General features: G+C 40.6%; 1 protein-coding gene across 3 annotated transcripts in view; it reads right to left on the bottom strand.

Moving 5' to 3' along the window:
• Positions 1-22,658, bottom strand: part of LOC115153919 (teneurin-2) — a 363,296-nt gene that overhangs the window by 87,520 nt on the left and 253,118 nt on the right. For 2 of the 3 annotated variants that reach the window (XM_029699599.1, XM_029699601.1), the window contains one exon: positions 3,519-3,741. In XM_029699599.1, the coding sequence (XP_029555459.1) occupies positions 3,519-3,741 (223 nt within the window). Of the gene's footprint in view, positions 1-3,518; positions 3,742-16,807; positions 17,033-22,658 lie in introns of all 3 variants that reach the window. The other variant, XM_029699598.1, reaches the window with a different exon arrangement.

Raw genomic sequence — 22,658 nt, 5'->3', positions numbered from 1 at the left:
TTGCAGATGTGGTCGCTATTCACTACACCCTGTTTAATTGGGCTCCTCAGGGCTTCTCAGCAGAAATCGACTGCTGGGGGAGCACATTCAATCTGGAGAGAGAGAGAGAGAGAGAGAGAGAGAGAGAGAGAGAGAGAGAGAGAGAGAGAGAGAGAGAGAGAGAGAGAGAGAGAGAGAGAGAGAGAGAGAGAGAGAGAGAGAGAGAGAGAGAGAGAGAGAGAGTGAGAGAGAGAGGAATGGTCCAAGCGTCTCAAACAAGACCATGGGGAGACAGGGAGAGAGCGGAGCGGGCAGTGACTCAGCTCACCTCTCAGTAACGAAGACTTTATTATTTCATTTCTGGAATGTGGTGAGACTGGGCCCTGGAATAAGACAGAAGTTATGTGATAAAGAAACCTGCAACGATCCGTCTATTCATAGACCACATCCTATATACAGTAGGACTATATTCCTCTAAACTAATGGGTAAATTAAGTACAATTTACAGAGCCACACATGGGAATGGAAGTATCCCCAAATGGATCCATTATGGATTACATCGATGTCACCCTGAATACTTTTGCTGCTCATTCATGAACTGGAGTTCCATAGCGTATAAAGACTAGACCAGGAGGGAATAACATCAGATAGCACACTATGTTTCTACTGTAGTTCCATAGCGTATAAAGACTAGACCAGGAGGGAATAACATCAGATAGCACACTATGTTTCTACTGTAGTTCCATAGCGTATAAAGACTAGACCAGGAGGGAATAACATCAGATAGTACACTATGTGTCTACTGTTGTTCCATAGCGTATAAAGACTATACCAGGAGGGAATAACATCAGATAGTACACTATGTTTCTACTGTAGTTCCATAGCGTATAAAGACTAGACCAGGAGGGAATAACATAAGATAGTACACTATGTGTCTACTGTTGTTCCATAGCGTATAAAGACTAGACCAGGAGGGAATAACATCAGATAGTACACTATGTGTCTACTGTAGTCGTGTACAATAATGGTAAGCTTATACAGATGATTTGTTCCATTGCAAAAAAAATGTTTTTCTAAGCCAAACCCAAGACGTGTGAATGTACTGTATGCGTTATATTATCTCCACGGCAGTATGATGGACAGCGTGGCTGGTGGTTCCAGGTCGTAGGGTAAAGGGTCAGGCCCCAGCTGAAATGCTGTTTTGTTCCTATGAGGGAGACTGTAAAGAGGAAGCAGTATTAATGGGTGAAACTAAGTAAAAGTGCTAGCGCTGCAAGACGCCCTAGACAGGGAGGGGCATCTGAAAGACAAAGAAATATGAACTGAAGTGTGTGAGGTCAGGCCCATATGCCCAGACAGAAGCTATATTAATCTGCCTGCTGAGAACAGGCACTGAGGTGGCAGGGGAGAGGGGAGACGAGAGAGAAGGTGGGGGACGAGAGAAGGTGGGGGATGGAAGGGGAGGCCGCAGTGAGGGGAAAGATGCAGTGTTGTTGTACTGTTTTGTGTGTGTTTTTTGCATGTGTGCATTCTGCCGAGATGCGCTTTTAAAGGGATAGTGTACGATTTTTTTGCAACTAAGCCCCTTTTCTACTTACCCAGAGTCAAATTAACTCCATTGATTCCATATTTCCGATGGTGTCAACATAATTGTATTTTCATGCATTTTGGAGTAGAATGTATTTTTTTTAAGTCACCAGAATTGACCTTTAACACATTCGCTCTACAAAAAAATATCTTCTCAGCAAAGAGCAACCACCACCCTCCACCCACCCACCACCCACCTTTGCCACCGCTGCTGAAAAAACTCCTAGGAGAAACACTGCGTAGGAAGAGGAGATTGGAGAGTAATGATGTGCTGTCGGTCCACTCTAAAAAAAGGGAGGGTCATAAATCCTAACAAACCAGCTAACAAACCACCCTACTGGAGACGTTTGGGGAAATATATGGCCTAAAAACCTGAAAAGCAGCAGAACACAACTCATGCTGCAACAGTAGTACACCAAACCAGGAATTGAAGCCCACAATCCTGAGCAGTAACTCATTATTCTGGTGCATCTCAGAAAACATGATGGAATTTAGAAACATCTATAAATATCTATACTGTGTAAAACAATTTTTTTTGAAGCTTTCCTTTCTTTGTGGAGGCATTCTGGCTGTGACTCAGGCGCCAGGCTCCATTTTGGAGAGGAGGGAGCAGGTAGGTAGAGGCGCCAGGCTCCATTTTGGAGAGGAGGGAGCAGGTAGGTAGAGGCGCCAGGCTCCATTTTGGAGAGGAGGGAGCAGGTAGGTAGAGGCGCACGGTGGTAACAGGCATAGCAGGAGCTGTGCCTGTGCTCCCGATGAATAAAACATCTGAGAGACGAGCCCTGTTGCCCCGACCTCATGAATTGTGCACGCATCGTGTTTGAGGTGTGATCTGGGAACATCGAGGAGTGACCCACAGCCCAGCGTAAGCCCGGCAACCACACACCACGGCAACCAAACAAAAGACAGAACAGAGGGAGAGAGGAAGGCACTAGCTTCTATGTCCCAGAACCCCAGAGGGAGAGCAGCGGGCAGGACTGTGCGGCTCAGTGTGACAGAGGGAGTGCAGCGGGCAGGACTGTGGGGCACCGTGTGACAGAGGGAGTGCAGCGGGCAGGACTGTGGGGCACCGTGTGACAGAGGGAGTGCAGCGGGCAGGACTGTGCGGCACCGTGTGACAGAGGGAGTGCAGCGGGCAGGACTGTGTGGCACCGTGTGACAGAGGGAGAGCAGCGGGCAGGACTGTGGGGCACCGTGTGACAGAGGGAGTGCAGCGGGCAGGACTGTGCGGCACCGTGTGACAGAGGGAGTGCAGCGGGCAGGACTGTGTGGCACCGTGTGACAGTGGGAGTGCAGCGGGCAGGACTGTGCGGCACCGTGTGACAGAGGGAGAGCAGCGTGCAGGACTGTGCGGCACCGTGTGACAGAGGGAGTGCAGCGTGCAGGACTGTGCGGCACCGTGTGACAGAGGGAGTGCAGCGTGCAGGACTGTGTGGCACCGTGTAACAGAGGGAGTGCAGCGTGCAGGACTGTGGGGCACCGCGTGACAGAGGGAGAGCTAGACCACATTGTAACTCAATACACTGTTTGCTGACAAAAAGGCAGGGACAGAAGGCCTGATAATAAACATCAAATGCATGAAGAACTTACAAAGATACAAACCTCATCTGTAATACTGCTATGTAAGCCCTTCTCCATTTTCAACTAATAAAGGGAAACGGGCAGGACTGTGTGGCACCGTGAGAAAGAGGGAGAGCAGCGGGCAGGACTGTGTGGCACCGTGTGAAGATGGGCAATGGCAGGACGGGATGTTGGGTTGAGAGCTCTACCAGCTGGGCTCCCACAAACCTGACCAGAGGCTTTAAGTCCAAGGTTTAAGTCCAACCAACTGAACAGTACAAGGAACTGATAGGAATCAGAATGTTTTCCTGTCCCCTTAAACAGGGAAGGTGTCCAAACATCATGGCAGGCAGGCAGGCGGACTGGAAAGACAGGGTGACAGGGTAACTGACCTGGTCTCCAGAGGAACGCTGCTGTTCAGCGCCCAGCTGTCCTGAAGCTGGACTGACTCTGGCGTGGAGGGACCCTCCCCGGGGGCCGCCGAGGGGGCGTGGACTGGGCCGCGACGGCTGGCCAGGGTGTTGGGGTTCAGGGAGCTTGCAGACGACTGGTGGTGGTTGTGAGGAGGAGGGAGCGGCGGCCGCAGAGACTGACTGTGATGGTGGTTTGGAGGACCTGAAAGAGAACACAGGAACAAATTAGGGCTCGTTGATTGACCGGAATGGTGTTCTAGCGCAGAGATTAAAAAACTTCACAGCCTGTTTTGACTGATTTAATGAAGGCTTCCATTGACAGTGATGCATGTTTGGATGTTTCATATGGAACATTTTTCATATCGTGTTCCAAATTGCTATAAGAGAACACATCAGATCCAAATAAGAAAACACCGAATTTTTTTTTTTAAACGGTACACTTAGAAAATACAATATTTTACAGAGAAAATTACAGACTAAATCCAATACAATGTTTAGCACATTGTAACTCAATATAATGTTTATCATATTGTAACTCAATACACTGTTTATCATATTGTAACTCAATACAATGTTTATTCCATTGTAACTCAATACAATGTTTATCATACTGTAACTCAATACAATGTTTATCATATTGTAACTCAATACAATGTTTATCATATTGTAACTCAATACAATGTTTATCACATTGTAACTCAATACACTGTTTATCACATTGTAACTCAATACAATGTTTATCATATTGTAACTCAATACAATGTTTATCATATTGTAACTCAATACACTGTTTATCATATTGTAACTCAATACAATGTTTATCATATTGTAACTCTATACAATGTTTATCATATTGTAACTCAATACAATGTTTATCATATTGTAACTCAATACAATGTTTATCACATTGTAACTCAATACAATGTTTATCATATTGTAACTCAATACACTGTTTATCACATTGTAACTCAATACAATGTTTATCATATTGTAACTCAATACAATGTTTATCATATTGTAACTCAATACAATGTTTATCATATTGTAACTCAATACAATGTTTATCATATTGTAACTCAATACAATGTTTATCATATTGTAACTCAATACAATGTTTATCACATTGTAACTCAATACAATGTTTATCATATTGTAACTCTATACAATGTTTATCATATTGTAACTCAATCCAATGTTTATCATATTGTAACTCAATACACTGTTTATCACATTGTAACTCAATACAATGTTTATCATATTGTAACTCAATACACTGTTTATCATATTGTAACTCAATACAATGTTTATCATATTGTAACTCAATACAATGTTTATCATATTGTAACTCAATACAATGTTTATCACATTGTAACTCAATACAATGTTTATCACATTGTAACTCAATACAATGTTTATCACATTGTAACTCTATACAATGTTTGCTGACAAAAAGGCAGGGACAGAAGGCCTGATAATAAACATCAAATACATGAAGAGCTTACAAAGATACAAAGCTCATCTGTAATACTGCTATGTAAGCCTTTCTCCATTTTCAACTAATAAAGGGAAACATGAAAATTGAAAGCTGTGAATTAACTTTGTGAAAGTTAAACATTTTAATTGTGTAACTAAAACTATTCAAATAATGCAATCAAAATGGTTTCTCAACTTTTAAACATTTAATCAAATAATGCAATTAAAATATTTTACTGCATTTTTGTAGCAACCCTAAATCATACCATTTAATTAAAAGATAATGAAAGTACGTAATACTTCAGATTTTGGCAAATGAGATCTAAATATCTCCAAATTAATGAAGTGCTATTAGCATATATCACTAATTATTAAAGTCTACAAAGAAATATTTGGACAATTCTAATTTCAATCTACAGATATGATACAGAATAAAAAAAAATTAAAACTTAGTGCCTCCACTCATCCTGTACAGCCTGCAGTGCATGATGGACATACAGGAAATAGCCTTGATCAAACAGTGGCTAGATAAATGAATGGACATATTCCTCTAAGTGGAAAAAGAAAGGACATTTGTTTACATCTTCCATAATGCCATAACAGTCTTATTGACTGATCTAAAGGCAAAGCCTACTGTGGGAAAAAAACACACAATAACATCTATTCTCCATCTGGGTTTCTTCTGCCTATCCTTGTATACTTCATTGAACATTCCAGGAGTAACATAAACTTAACATATATAAAGTCAATATGATAAAATACAGTGGGCCTACCCTCTTACATATACAGTATGGAACTGATAAGTAGTGAAAGAATCAGCCTCACACCAGGAAGTGACAGTTTGAGCTAAGAAAAGGAGAGGCCCTTCACACAAAATGTCTTGTGAAAAGAGGAGAGGATAGATGAAAGAGGGGATGTGATCAGCTCTGGTTTGGAGGGCTAGGGTGTGTAATCTCCCGCACCACACTGTGTAAGAACAGGATAAAAAACCCAGTGATACAAAACCCACACTTCACAAAAGCTGGGTTTGGACTGCAGGGACGCTGGGAACTTTGGAACAATCTGAGCAGCACAATAGGTCCCGAGAGCAGTGGATTATACTGTGACCTGGTCATCAAATGCACCACTCCACACTGCAGCTCCGGCTAAACACAATGACATTCTGGGACTAGCGCTTTAATGTGTTCTGATAACCTTGGCCGTGCTCAGACCCTACGCCTTTTCATCGTTTTCCCCCTGCAAACTGCCGTTCAGGCTCAAATCGAGCCGACGGCCAGGGAGGCTGTCTACCAACCCTCAATGGGAATGTGCAGTTGTTACCTTTTACAGGTCTGTGGTCACACAAAAGGGCCGTTGCCGTCGAAGGCTTCGGTTTCTAACCCCGAGGAACTACACCCCTGTGTGAACCAGTGGAATCCCACAGACACAATGGTCGCCTCCATATCGGGTTTAATACAGCAGAGATCACAGTGGAGATCTGAGCAGCGGGGTTGTCAAAGTCACTACTATAATAGGCAGATTATGGCGTTCAGCAGCGCGCTGGCCTTTAGTAGTCCCCCTGTATTGTGTTTTAATAGAGGCGAATAAAAAAACCCTGTACTTCTCTTTAATGCCACAGCCGGTCCTTCCGCAGAGGATCAGCTGTGGCTCGGTACAACAGGTGAAACACCACAGGCCACTATCTTTACACCTATTTAAACAATAAGCTCCATCTTAAAAAACTCAGTTGTGTTGCACAGTAGAGGAATGGCGGGGCATCTAGCTGCACTGCTGCTTTAGTGGTGGGGGCAACAGCTTTTTCAGAATGGACCACATGGTGACTTAATCCTGCAGCATAAAGACAGAAACATAAAGCACCATATGAGCCAGGCAGAACAAGTGTACTTACTCAACCTATCCTCAAACAGAATATTTGACCTTTTTTCTTTCAGCCTGGAAGACAATCATTCCAATTACAAACAAAACAACGTCGTATGAGAAGCAAGAGAGGAAAACTAACATTTAGTAAATGAGGATACAAACTTAATAACATGGAGCCATGTTGGTAATTACCACTCCATGGATATAGAATTAAGAAACTTCTAAAAGGTTAATTGCTTTTCTGATTGAGAGGCAGCTCGTCGCTATACAGAAATTGAAATTGAGTGTGTCCGTTTTCTTTGTAAGTATCATAAAAAATGAAACTCTCTCAAATGAAAGAGGGGGATATTGTAATGAATATTAATTTCACATAATTTTTTACCAAATTTCAGAATTATTGAGGGGTAAAAAATGATGTTTTAATTTAAAAACAAAGATTTATGGCAGTGGGTCGTATCCTAGTAAAAATAGTTTAGTTTCCTTTGTCTCCCAGCCCCTGTAACCATGGCTTTCACCATCGCTGGAATACACATTTGTGATCAGGTCCCTCAGAAGCCGACTGTAGAATCCAACTTATTTTTGGAGCTTCCCTTCGCATCTCAGCCTGCATCATAAAGCCCATTCAATGTAAAAACTGTTGAGAAGTGAAACAGCACTATGCTGTATTCATCCCATCCATAAAAATGACATTCATTCCCCCTCCATCTTCCATTTTCTAAATGTGTTTTTATTTCAATATTTTCTCTTCTCCGTCATTTAATGATGAATAGTTGAATTCTAATTAACTGTGCAAACCTACATTATGTGAAAGACAACAACAACAAAAACCCTGGGACGAGAGCCCATTTCATGGTTTGTTGTTTTTTGTATTATTTCTGAACAAAAAGCTGGCTGAATGTTCAAGGCAATTTGCTACAAAAGGATGGAACTCAGTTTGAACTTGAAATGACCTATATGCCTATTTATTTGTCCAACCGTTAGGAGGCCAGGCTACATAACTTGTTTGCGATAATGACCCAGGTGTAGAATGTGTTTTATAGCCCACCTCAGCTGTCATGTAGAGAGAGAAAAAAAAAGACAGTAAGCTAAGAGGGACTAAAAAGGCTAAAAGTAATTACTGTTCAGAGGCAATGCAGGGCGAAATGGAAACACCCCACACAACAGCTTCTTCCACCTCTGTTGTTACTGGTGCATGGCGATGTTGAAATTACTGCAGCTTCGCAGACTACAGGCTAGAATGACAAGAATTAAAATAAATTGTCCAGCATGGGCGGTGGGAACCTTGGAAAAACAATACGAGTAAAAGCATAAATGTCCATTTGGAATGATAAAAGACCGAATGTACACACGGCAGGAGAAGCCCCGAGAAAAGCAGGTAATAGAAATTGCGATTATTTTTTTACTGTGACTCGGGTTGCTTAAAAATAAATGTGGTGGCGTGATTGGAGAAGGGGCATGTTTCTGTCTTCCACTCTTTTGTTAGTTCCTCCTATCGACCTCTTCACACACACCAAAGACAGGTGAAAATGTCTTAATTGAAACAAGCCCAAGGGTAAGTGTGCACTCATCACAGCACTCAGCGCCTCAACGTGTGGTGGATTCCTGCCTAGTTGAATGGGTTAACATTTGGCTTGGGCTGCAAATTGATAAGCACAGTGTAATGGATATTAAAAGGCCCAGGGTTCAGCTGTGGGTGTCCAGACTGCATTATCTTCCACTGCTAGTAGCCTATGATGAGAGAGAATGGCAGGATTAACCGAGGTCGGTTTAATTTAGTTTTTCCGGTGACTTCTGTTCAGTGAATAAACTGTGTGTTGACAATTCTGTTGGGCGTTTCCGGAGCGATAGGATGGGTGGTGAAACAGACCCGCGGAAACACCACACTGAGTCAGATCAGGGAGCGGACATGCTTGAGAAGCCGTGGATCAAACCCGTAACCTGAGGATCTGGACCTGCCCTCTCCCCTTGATCACATCTTTTTTCATGGGGATTTAATTAAAAAGCAGAGATTGCAGTACAGTAGTGCAAATGAGGGGAGGGGGGGGTTAAATATTCAGAGCACAGCATATCTCTGCCTCAGCCACTCATCTCCACTAATTAGACAGTTAGAACTATTCAGCGACAACAGTCAGGGAGATGAGACTACTGCACATTCAGCTTGAAACTGCTCTGAAACAAATGCCCAAATGCTATGAAATTACACTCATCACCAGAGACACAATCTGTGGCATTAATACCATTTATTCAAACGCTTAAAGACCAGACAAATGGATTTTCCTTCGGTAACGACGAGGTATAGAGAATGGAGTGATCAAACATTCAACACGCCACACAAACCTCTGGTGATTTCCTTGTTGGATTATTATTTCATAAATTCAAATGCAAAGACACCCGAAATAGCAAAACGGAAAAAAACAACAGATGAATAATGCATTGGTAGTGTTAATATACTCACAGGATGTCTCTTTCCAGGAGTAGCTAACGTGTCACCTACTGCTCACATGCAGTTCTTGCTAAACCTTCCCAGAGAGTTGGTGTGTGGAGAGACAGGCAGGTACCAACAGGCACACATTCCATAGACCTTACTTCCCCCCCCCCCCCCCATGACACCTGAGAATCAGACGACCTCTGGAAGAGTGACGGAGCGGTCACAAGGTGCGAATGCTGTAGCATGGATTAGCTAAAAAATAACAACACAAACCAAGTACACACCGCCGGCACTGTGGACAGGCCAGAAGCAGGGCTGAAAGACAGGGTAGGGAGGCTTCAAGGACAGTATATACGTTTTGAAGGCCACGTTTAGCATTTGTTTTGGAGAGATGCAACACTGCCGCAATAAGGAAGGTGTATTATGCATTTAAATATGACCATGGGAATTAAAAAGCTGTTAGAACAATATTGTGTAGAATTTAGGAGCATGAAACACAAGTCATCCAACTTTAACACACACAGTGATGGGATATGTCATGTATTAGAGGAGTAGAGTGCTGTCATAACTCCAAGGGAATCAGTCAATAACTGTAAAACCCTATGGGCAGGAAAATCCAAATGCAATACGAAGGAAAAAATGGTTCATTATCCGTTTCATCATTTTAGCTTCTTGGTGGTTGTTGGTAAAAATGTTTCCCTCGATGAGGTGATTTTACATGAAAAGTAAAGAAGACTGAAATGACACGATGTGTGCAGATGGCGGGAAAATGAAATGACAAAACAGCACGTTAGAATGCATTGTAGAGAATTACAGTATCCTATTGCAATATAGAATGTGAGCCACATGTGCTTTACACACAGCATCTACATAAAATGACAGCAGGATTGGAACTGCATGTGCTCTACATACAAGAACATCTACATAAAATGACGGCAGGATTCATTAGAAGAATCAACACGGGATAGAGAAACCAGAACAGAAAACAACAGACAATTAAAATATTGTTTTTTTCTTCTAACCAGAACAATGGCAAAAGGAAAAGCCCACTTGACAAAGAAGATGTGTTTGAAATCTCAACAGATCTGTCATACCTCTCAGAACAAAAAAAATACTCCTATGTTTCTTTCCATAAAGAACATAAGAGTACAATGTCTACATTGTAAATTCATGTGACTCCCTGTCTTAACAATCTGGGCTAATTGTGTTTAGTCAAAAAATAGAATTTCCGACTCCCAAACAGGATGAGGTGGGAAGCATAGAATCATATTAAAGCATATTTATACTACAGTGCCAGGCCATCAACTTCCATAAGGCTGTGGTGAAATTATTTTTCATGCCGTAGACATGCCGCTTGGTGATACCTATAAGTATTCACATTTGATACCATGGAAAAATCTATCTATGTTATTTTAACCACCAGGCTGACTTGGATAGATTTTATTGCATGTGATGAGTAAAGGGTGGCCTGAGATAAATTGAAGTATTCTTTGCTTATTTCAGAAACATACCAATTTACATATTTTAAATACATTTGTAAATAACAGGAGCTAATTTTTTTATTTTTTTAATATTTCAATATGCACTTTGGTTGTTTGAGTGCCATGATTGAGTCAATAAAATACAGAAACCTTTATATTATGGTGCTTCATCATGTCTTTTCTACGAGCCTATTTATAAAACAAGTAGGTCTAATCCTGAATGCTGATTGGTTAAAAGCGCATTCCAGCCGGTGTCTATTCCACAAGTTACCACCGGCTAAATCTATGATGTTAAAAGGCCTATTTACTCTGTTCCATCTGACTGAGCAATTCACTGTTTCATCAGCCCAGGCAAGGAATTTATAAACTTCATCTTCACTATAAAAAAGCATCTAGACATTATCTCACATTTCTTTTAGACTAACATTTAGTTTTCAACAACGGAGATTTGTTTAAACCTTACTGTCTCGACAACGTCTCGGGCCAAACAACACCCGTGCCAATATATCCTCCAAACACCGGCTTCTTGGGCATTATCACTTAATTATATTTCTAAACAGAATACATTAAGTCTATTGTGACCACTTCTATTGAATTACTTACTGAAACTATTGTGCACTAATTGATGAAAATGAGCAACAAAAATATATTAAAGGGAAATTCCTCCACTTTTCAAACTCATTTTCATTACCTCCAGCACAATACCAGTGTCTATAATGTGAAAATGGCGCATTTTTGTGTTTTTTTAGAAAATACAAATAGAAAGTAAAAAAGTTCTACCTGATGACATCATCAAAAGTTATAACATTTTTAAATAGTGATTTTCAAACACTATGAGATTCGTGGTGGTGTGGGGAGCCAGAAAATACACTCCCTCTGGCTAAAAACTTGTTGTAGGTTTCGAAAATCCCTGTTTTTCTTACTTTTAATCCTATCTTGTGTGTATTTTTAGTTTTGTTAATATTTTTAACCCCAGATCATAGAAAAGCACCGTTTTTCGCATACAGTACCAGTCAAAAGTCTGGACACAGCTACTCATTCAAGGGTTTTTCTTTATTTTTTACTATTTTCTACATTGTAGAATAATAGTGAAGACATCAAAACTAGGAAATAACACATATGGAATCATGTAGTAACCAAAAAAGTGTTTATATATTTTATATTTGAGATTCTTCAAAGTAGCCACCCTTTGAACACTTTACACACTCTTGATGAGTAGGTGTGTCCAAACTTTTGACTGGTACTGTATGTAGACACTGGCACGACGCTGGAGATAATGAATATGAGGTTGAAAAATGGCAGAATTGCCCTTAAACATTTTTTTTATAATTCAAAAGATATTTACTTACATTTACTGTAGGTATACCAAAATATCATATTGTTACTATTTTCTAAATTAAGGAACTAAATTAATGCTAGTGATAAAGGTAACTGTTCTTTTTTAGTTTTTGTTGATGTGGTATGTGATAGGTGGTGGCAGGTGAACAATGAGAGATCCAACACTCTGTAATATGCAGTACAGCATATTTTAAGAGTAACCTAACCATTTTGTATTAGAATATGTCGACACTTAAGCAGCATGAGCACTGGAAAATTGCACATATTTTCACCAAATTAACCTCTAGTTGCTGCATTTTGCTGTTTACTAAACTACTCTAATCTGCGCTGATTATATCTGTCTGACTCTTTTCCACACTTAGGCCTAATGCAAAACACAGCGTGAAGAAATGTTACACTCCCATTTCCAGAAACACGGCCCCTCTAAGAGCAGAAAGTCCATGCAGTAATGCATAACCCAACACAATCATTAATAGGAATATCGTATTAAATCAAATCAAACTTTATTCGTCACATGCGCCAAATTGACTCTGTACCGTTACCCCCTGTATATAGTCTCCACATTGACTCTGTACCGGTATAAACCTTACTGTGAAATACTTACTTACAAGCCCTTAACCAACAATGCAGTTTAAAAAAAAATTGCCCCCAAAAAGTAAGAAATAATTAAAGAGCAGCAGTAAAATAACAATGTGGAGGCTATATACAGGGTGTTACGGTACAGAGTCAATGTGGAGGCTATATACAGGGTGTTACGGTACAGAGTCAATGTGGAGGCTATATACAGGGGGTAACGGTACAGAGTCAATGTGGAGGCTATTTACAGGGTGTTACGGTACAGAGTCAATGTGGAGGCTATATACAGGGCGTAACGGTACAGAGTCAATGTGGAGGCTATATACAGGGGGTACCAGTACAGAGTCAATGTGGAGGCTATTTACAGGGGGTACCGGTACAGATTCAATGTGGAGGCTATATACAGGGGGTAACGGTACAGAGTCAATGTGGAGGCTATATACAGGGGGTAACGGTACAGAGTCAATGTGGAGACTATATACAGGGGGTAACGGTACAGAGTCAATGTGCGGGGACACCGGTTAGTCGAGGTAATTGAGGTAATATGTACATGTAGGTAGAGTTATTAAAGTGACTATACATAGATAATAACAGAGAGTAGCAGCAGCATAACAGGGGGGGTCAATGCAAATTGTCTGGGTAGCCACTTGATTAGATGTTCAGGAATCTTATGGCTTGGGGGTAGAAGCTGTTTAGAAGCCTCTTGGACCTAGACTTGGCGCTCCGGTACCGCTTGCCCTGCGGTAGCAGAAAGAACAGTCTATTTATTTTTTTATTTCACCTTTATTTAACCAGGTAAGCTAGTTGAGAACAAGTTCTCATTTACAACTGCGACCTGGACAAGATAACTATGACTAGGGTATCTACCACTATGTGTATCTGTTGAAAACAAGACGCACAGGCTACCATAATGAAAATCCAATTGCTGATTCCTCAATCAATATGTTATGACACCTGTCACTGGTGTGTCAGACCGAACACAGAAGGTGAAGTACAATATGGTTAGTTTCGCCATGATTGACGTGGCTCCTCGGAAAAAGTAAACCAATTTGAGCCCGTTTGAAATTGGCTATAATCACGTCGCTCTCTAATTCTGACCCCCCCCCCGCCCCCACTTACCAATTCAGATCCATAGAAGAGGATGGAGATCTCTTTCACAGCTTTCCTGCCATTAATTCCCATCATGCTTCAGTATGTTGTCTTAATTCTATGATTATGTGGATTATTGACAGTTATTGGTCAGAGTAAAAGCTCTCCTGATTGCCCTTTCACAGAAAATGTACTTCATATTGATTAGAAAGAGCCAGAGTGACCAAGCACGGAGAATATATATTTTCTCTCTCCGATTTAGTGAGGTGTCATCTCAATCTATTCAAGGAGGAAACCACATGACCCCCAACAATGGGAGTCAGTGGCCTTTCAACTTCAAAGGCTTTGGGATGATGTGGAACAGAAGAAAACACTTCAAGGAGCAGGTCTACAGAAGAAAGAGCCTGTCGCACTTCACTATAAACTTCGGACACAAAAGTGTCTGATACCTGCTAAATCGGAACCATAAACGGGAAAATTTGATTGAATGTAAAATTCCTACTTGTGTTACTCCATAATGTGGCTCACAGACGCAGCGGGTTGGAAATATATTGTGTAAAGACAAACTGACCAATGGGCTATACAATGGAATTCAAATGTACTGCATTTCAAAAATGTCATATTTCCGTTTAGAATGAGCAGTGTTCCAACACCCCCTAAAAAATGTCAAATAATCTATGTAAAAATGTGCTATTTTTAGTCAATTCATTTAAGTGCCCTGGCAAGATAATTATATAACCTACAGTACATAATTTCTTCACAATACATTAAGGGAATATTCACTGGTATGTAAAAAAAATAAAATATATAGAAAATCGTAGTCCCAGAACTATGCAACACGAATCCACAATAGCCAAAAGCTGTGCTTCCACGTTTTAGACATAAATACACAAGGAATATATCAATAGTGTTGAATGTACAGTCAGAAAGAAAAAAAACACAAAAAGAGTGAGAGCAACCATTGGAAACCCAGACAAAGCTCTCCCCCAGTCTGTAGCTCCGGCTACAAGCCGAGTCTCTGTGTGACGTCGCAGTAATCATCTGAAATCCTTTCCTTTCACCGTCCTCTCCCACTGAGGAGAATTCAGTCACCTAGGAAGTCTCATTCTGAATGCCGACGTGATTAGAAAAAAAAACTAACAGCTGCAATCACCGTGTTTGGAAAGAAAGCATACTCAAAGACGCACAATTTTCTTGCTTGTTCATGGTAGCGCACAAAAGGTAAAGCTATTACGGGCAGAGAATATGAAAATGAATTAAGTGGGCCTATTTCCACACCATTTCTAATGAATAATGATTTTGAATATTGTAGAACTGTGTGCTATAGATCTGTCATTCTCATTGAAAGCAAGTCTAAGAAGCGGTAGATCTGTTCTATGTAAGCTATTTGTATGTTTCCTGGTCTTAAGTTTCATTTTTTTGCTTCTTTTACTCTCGGCTTTGTACACCAGTTTCAAACAGCTGAAAATACATAATTTGGGTTATGGAAAATATATTTCACATTGGTTTAGATGGTACAATGATACTCTACACAATGACTGCTTGTTTTGTCACATAAACGGAAATTAGGCGAACTATTAGAATTTTAGCAAACAGGAAATGGTGGAGCGATATAGCATCTTTAAGGGTCTATGCTGACGTTTTTATCTCAATATCTAAAAAAAATATCTGCGTAACAATTAAGTACCTTACTTACAGTGATAGTTTTAAATTAAAATGGTCAAAAGGAAATAAAATGTGCTTCTTAACAAAGAACAATTACTCAAGCAACAATTTTGTCTGGACTGTCTGGGAGTGGTTTGAGTTGGGAGGGGAAAACTGAAAACTAGCTGTTATTGGGTAGAGTTGTTTGGAACTCTTTCTTATTGGTACATTTACTAATTTACCACCTGGTGATGTGACCAGGCAGGCCAAAACTCCATCACACCAAAACAAGCAGAAATTTCAGGTGTTCTTTTAAAACAGCTCTTACACTAAAAAGGGCATTATAATTTTCACAGTATTATTCAAACCTCATACTGTGGATATATAAATATATATAAACATATATATCAAGCATATTTATGTATTTCAGACTCAATTCAATCTAACAATTCAATGAAATAATAATGAATTAAACCACAATTCCAATACATGGATATTTATCAATTTCCAAAGCATTGGTAATTTCACCAGTTTGCATTCTTTGAATTGAAAATAAACACTACATTTCCACTTGATAAGTAACATATTCTTAGCCAATTAAAATGTATGTCTATTATTTAAATAATGTACACTAACAAGCTCTCTTCATTTTATCCAATAAACCACGGAGACCAGTGGAAATACAAACCCTAAATGTGTGCCTATTTAATATGCAACCAGTCTCACATGCACAGCTAGAAACTGAGTCAATGATTAGGTTTCCTAATTTACTATGGAATGGTTGTTATTAATATGGAAATAATACATTCTGATTGGCCTCCCGAGTGGCGCAGCGGTCTAAGGCACTGCATTGCAGTGATAGAGGCGTCACTACAGACCCTGGTTTGATCCCGGGCTGTATCACAACTGACCGTGATCGGGAGTCCCATAGGGCGGCACACAAGTGGCTAAATTTAAATAAAAAATAAATGAGTTGCTTTCAAAACTCTTTCCTATTTTTATGAAGATCCTAAACGACTACTTCTTTTTTTGTGTGAAAAACACAGTATTTGGAAATGCAGTATATCAATTAATGAAATCTTAACAGATACATTTGATATTATACCTGAAGCAAGTTAGTTATTTTTAAAGGAGATCAAGGGTCATTATCATTTTTACATTACAAATGATCATTGTAGAATGTCCTTTACCTTCAACGATGTGGCTTTATCATTTACCATTCACTCACTTTTTTTGGTTGGAAATCTACATTTAAACTATTCAACAGATTGTTGCAGAGATATGTATCCATTCCCGAACCACAGCGAATAGAGACAGAGAGAGATTCCATGGTAGATCTACGATACTGTACAGTACATTGGCTTGGGAAGAGGTCTTACCCGCAGAGGGGGGTTGGGATGGAGGGGCGCAGGCCCGGAGTAGGTATGAATTAGGGGAGAATTCGTCGTCAGGAGGGGGGTCCAGCATGACGTGGGGGGAGCGGCTGTCCAGCAGGGGCACTTGGCACTCCCTGATGGCTGGGGGGGCAGGATGGGATGGACCGGTGGGTGGAGGTGGGGCGGGGGGTAGCAGGCTGGACGAAGGTGTGGGAGGTAGGGGACGACCTGGGGAGCACACACACACACACACACAGAAGATGGAGGATACATGTGTTACTATACACACTGGTATTGTAAGTTACAGGTGGACGATAGGCATCGCCCTGTTTGAACACGAAGTGATAGAAATATCAACATCTTGTCTCCATATCTATACAACGCTCTTTTGAGACACACTGTCAGTCTCTTATGTTCAAGCTGTCCACAGACAAAAAAGCGCCACACTGCTGAGCCATAAAAATAACAATAATGAAAGATGAGAAAAACAATAGAGAGCAAGAAAGAGATACAGAAGATGGGGAAGCTTTACGGGGCGTTCAACTCCTTCAATCTCTCCGGATAACCTTGCTGTTTAATAGCAGCAGGCTGAAAGAAGGTCAACGTTGATGTCCTATGCAGGCTTTTAAATTAACCATCATGTAAGGTATTGTACATGCCTTAAAAAAAACAGCTTATGCGTTTGACTCTGACCTTGAAAAATATATAGTGAAAGCATGGTTTTCATGTTGATTCTTTATGCCATCAATGGTGAAAGAATGTTCTTTAACTTGCCATAGTCAAAGGATATACCTCCCCTTTCCACTCTTTTGCAACCAAAACCGATTGAACTGAGAAAACAACATTGAATTGCATACAGTGCCTTCTGAAAGCATTCACATTCCTTGACTTTTTCCACATTTTGTTGTGTTACAAAAGTGGGATTAAAATGGATTAAATTGTCATTTTTTTGTTTAATTATTATTTAATTCTAAGTAATTATTTTTTTACATTTCAATTTATACGACCTAAATGCAAAATGTATAGGCATGTTGTTGAAGTGCTGTTGTTGATGTGTTGTTGTTGATGTGTTGTTGTTGATGTGTTGTTGTTGATGTGTTGTTGTTGATGTGTTGTTGTTGATGTGTTGTTGTTGATGTGTTGTTGTTGATGTGTTGAAATGCTGAGCGCTACTGCGAGTATCACAAATGCTTCACAGTTGAGTTCTTAAATGGCAGGCTATAGCCTTTAAATAATAATATAGCCTAAAACAATTCATTTTCATTCCTTCTTAGCCTACCTTGCTTGCTCCTGACTGATTTAGAGTTGGTATGTTGTTTAATAAATAGCCTGTTGAAATGTCGGACGTCAATATCATACTGCTATGGGAATCATTACTTCCCAAGCAAAGTAAATGTTTGTCTCCTCGTCCTTGGCTATAGAAAGTTGTAGCGCAGCCTCTGAATGTCACTAGCTTGGTTTCCATCCAATTTGCGACAGATTTTTATGCAAATATTCTGAAATCTGCATAAAATAAAATGTGAATTTACCCACCAGCAATGTGTTTCCATCAAACTGACTTATTACGGATAAAAGTCTGTGCGTGATGACGTTGTGCATATAAAAATAACATTTCAGGTAAAATTCCCATGTACCGAAAGAAAAATACAATTGAAATGGGTTTCCATCTCATTTTCAACTCTACTCATGGGTTTGTCACAAACAAAATTGCGTTATATAGCAAGTGTGCCCACTCTGGTCTTGGTATGTACGCTCTAGCCAACAGCTCAACAGATTGCAGATACAGTGCAGGTACGCAACCTACATTATGAAATTATTATGGATAACAGCGCTATTATTTTTATTTGTCAAACAGCAGTCAAGCGTCTATCATCATGTCACAGGAATAAGACCCTCAATATTTATTGGAAAGGAGCATCAAGCTCATCACCGTACACTTCCACCACCCTGTGAAGTTCTGTAGAACGTATTTAACCAGCAGGCTAACGAACCAGGTTTGAGAAAGGCTGATATAGACCACACTAGGGGCACCCAGCAGAGAATCAGGGATGAAGGGCATCATCGGGCACACGAGATACTATAATGAACAACTCATTCTCAAACCCTGAGTAATATGACATTTAATTGATTACAAATGACATGATCCTCGCCTGGACTAAATCAAACAAATACTAAACCCTCCCCCTGACTGAAATTGAAAAAGCATGACCCTCCCCCATTTTCCTCTGGGTAACTATTGTGTACATTTCAACCTCTCCCTAAGTCTCTAAGAGTTTTCCACACCTGGATTGTGCAACATTTGCCCATTACACTTTAAAAAAAATATTCAAGCTCTGTTAAATTGGTTCATTGCTAGACAACCATTTTCAGGTCTTGCCATAGATTTCCAAGTAGATTTAAGTTAAAACTGTAACTCGGCCACTCAGGAACATTCACTGTTTTCTTGGTAAGCAACTCCTGTCTAGATTTGGTCTTGTGTTTTAGGTTTTTGTCGTGTTGAAAGGTGAATTAATCTCCCAGTGTCTAGTGGAAAGCAGACTTAACCAGGTTTGCCTGTGCTTAGCTCCATTCCGTTTATTGAAAAACGTTTAAGTCCTTAACGATTACAAGCATACCCATAACATGATGCAGCCACCACTTATGCTTGAAAATATGGAGAGCGGTACTCAGTAGTGTCGTTGTATTGAATTTGCCCCAAACATAACACTTTGTATTCAGGACAAAAGTGAATCGCTTTGCCACATTTTTTGCAGTATTACTTTAGTGCCTTGTTGTAAACAGGATGCATTTTGGAATATTTGTATTCTGTACAGGCTTCCTTCTTTTCACTCTGTCAATTAGGTTAGTATTGTGGAGTAACTACAATGTTGTTGATCCATCCTCAGTTCTCCTATCACAGCCATTAAAGTATTTTAAAATCTCCATTGGCTTCATGATGAAATCCCTGAGCGGTTTCTTTCCTCTCCGGCAACTGAGTTAGGAAGAACGCCTATATCTTTGTAGTGACTGGGTGTATTGATACACCATCCAAAGTGTAATCAATAACTTCACCGTGCTCAAAGGGATATGTCCTATGGGGCTCCCGAGTGGCGCAGTGGTCTAAGGCACTGCATCTCAGTGCTAGAGGTGTCACTACAGACCCTGGTTGGATTCCAGGCTGTAACACAACTGTCTGTGATTGGGAGAGTGGTTGCACAATTGGCGCCAGTGTTGTCTGGGTTAGGGTTTGGCTGGGGTAGGCTGTCATGTTCTTAACTGACTTGCCTAGGTAAAATAAATAAAAAATATTCAATATTCAACCAATCGGTGCCCTTCTTTGCGAGGCATTGGAAAACCTCCCTGGTCTTTGTTCTTGAATCTGTGTTTGAAATTCATTGCTCGACTGAGGGACCTTACAGGTAATTGTATGTGTCGGGTACAGAAATGAGGTAGTCATTCAAAAATCATGTTAAACACTACTATTGCACACAGAGTTTGTCCATGCAACTTATTATGTAACTTGTTAAGCACATTTTTACTCCTGAACTTATTTAGGCTTGCCATAACAAAGAGGTAGAATATTGACTGACTCAAGACATTACAGCTTTTCATTCTTTATTAATGTATATACATTTCGAAAAACATAATTCCACTTTGATATTATAGGGCATTGTGCATAGGCCAGTGACAAAACAAAACAGTAAATACTTCCTGTAGGCACTATGCACAATACCCTAGGTAAGACTGCAGTTTCAGTACTTCATAAAGTAAAGTTGTAGTGAAATGGTTGACCCCAAAACTCCGCTTCAAGGTAATTCAATTGAAGTAAAATCGATCATAACTGACTCCCAGTATTATTGTCTATCGCTGACTGATGCTACCTACATAGTTATAACTGATCAGGCATCACAACTATACGTTTCCACTACACAATAACAACACTTACAGTTGACCGGGGCATCCTATGACTTGTTGGAAAGGTGGCATCATATGACGGTGCCACGTTGAAAGTCACTGAGCTCTTCAGCACGGGCCATTCTACTGCCAATGTTTGTCTATGGAGGTTGCATGGCGGTGTACTCGGATTTTATGTGGCTGAAATAGCTGAATCCACTAATTTGAAGGGGTGTACACATACTAGTGAAGTTATAACTGACCAGGCACCACAACTATACTTTACTGCTGGTGCAAATATATTGTGGAATACTACAGCAAGCAACTGTAGCTGCAGCTAGCAGGTCTGTTTGATCTAGTTAAATATGAAACGACTCATGAATATGGAGAAGCATACAGCAGGGTTGAAGATTGGCCACAGTAAATTAGTGATACAGAGTTGAAAGAGATTAGGAGAATGGAGAGGAGAGGGGAAGAGAGGGCAGGAGAGGAGAGGGAAGGAGAATGGAAGAGGGGACAGGAGAGGAGAGGGGAGGAGAATGGAAGAGGTGTAGGAGAGGAGAGGGGAGGAGAATGGAGGAGGGGGCAGGAGAGGAAAGGGGAGGGGAGGAGAATGGAGGAGGAGGCAGGAGAGGAGAATGGAGAAGAGGAAAATGGAGGAGATGAGAATGGAGGGGAGGGGCAGGAGAGAATGGAGAGTGGACAAGGGTAAATCAAATCGTATTTGTCACATGCGCCAAATACAACGGGTGAAAGGCTTACTTACAACCCTTTCCCACAAAGCAGAGTTAAAAAATAATAATAAAAGAGTAACCAGAGGAATAAAAAAACACAAGAATGAAGCTATGTGGAGCTACAGTATATACAGGGAGTACCAGTACCAGATCAATGTGGAGCTACAGTATATACAGGGAGTACCAGTACCAGATCAATGTGGAGCTACAGTATATACAGGGAGTACCAGTACCAGATCAATGTGGAGCTACAGTATATACAGGGAGTACCAGTACCAGATCAATGTGGAGCTACAGTATATACAGGGAGTACCAGTACCAGATCAATGTGGAGCTACAGTATATACAGGAAGTACCAGAACAATGTGGAGCTATATACAGGGAGTACCAGTACCAGATCAATGTGGAGCTACAGTATATACAGGAAGTACCAGATCAATGTGGAGCTACAGTATATACAGGGAGTACCAGTACAAGATCAATGTGGAGCTACAGTATATACAGGAAGTACCAGATCAATGTGGAGCTACAGTATATACAGGAAGTACCAGATCAATGTGGAGCTACAGTATATACAGGGAGTACCAGATCAATGTGGAGCTACAGTATATACAGGAAGTACCAGATCAATGTGGAGCTACAGTATATACAGGAAGTACCAGATCAATGTGGAGCTACAGTATATACAGGGAGTACCAGATCAATGTGGAGCTACAGTATATACAGGAAGTACCAGATCAATGTGGAGCTACAGTATATACAGGGAGTACCAGATCAATGTGGAGCTATATACAGGGAGTACCAGATCAATGTGGAGCTACAGTATATACAGGGAGTACCAGATCAATGTGCAGCTACAGTATATACAGGGAGTACCAGATCAATGTGGAGCTACAGTATATACAGGGAGTTCCAGATCAATGTGGAGCTACAGTATATACAGGGAGTACCAGATCAATGTGGAGCTATATACAAGAAGTAGCAGTACCAGATCAATGTGCAGCTATATACAGGGAGTACCAGTACCAGATCAATGTGCAGCTACAGTATATACAAGAAGTACCAGTACCAGATCAATGTGGAGCTATATAAAAGAAGTACCAGTACCAGATCAATGTTCAGCTACAGTATATACAGGGAGTACCAGATCAATGTGCAGCTACAGTATATACAGGGAGTACCAGATCAATGTGGAGCTATATACAAGAAGTAGCAGTACCAGATCAATGTGCAGCTATATACAGGGA

The sequence above is a fragment of the Salmo trutta genome, chromosome 19 (genome assembly GCF_901001165.1).
Source record: "Salmo trutta chromosome 19, fSalTru1.1, whole genome shotgun sequence".
Lineage (NCBI taxonomy): Eukaryota > Metazoa > Chordata > Actinopteri > Salmoniformes > Salmonidae > Salmo > Salmo trutta.
Note: the sequence above shows the minus strand (reverse complement) of the source record. Positions and strands in the feature narration are given on the sequence as shown.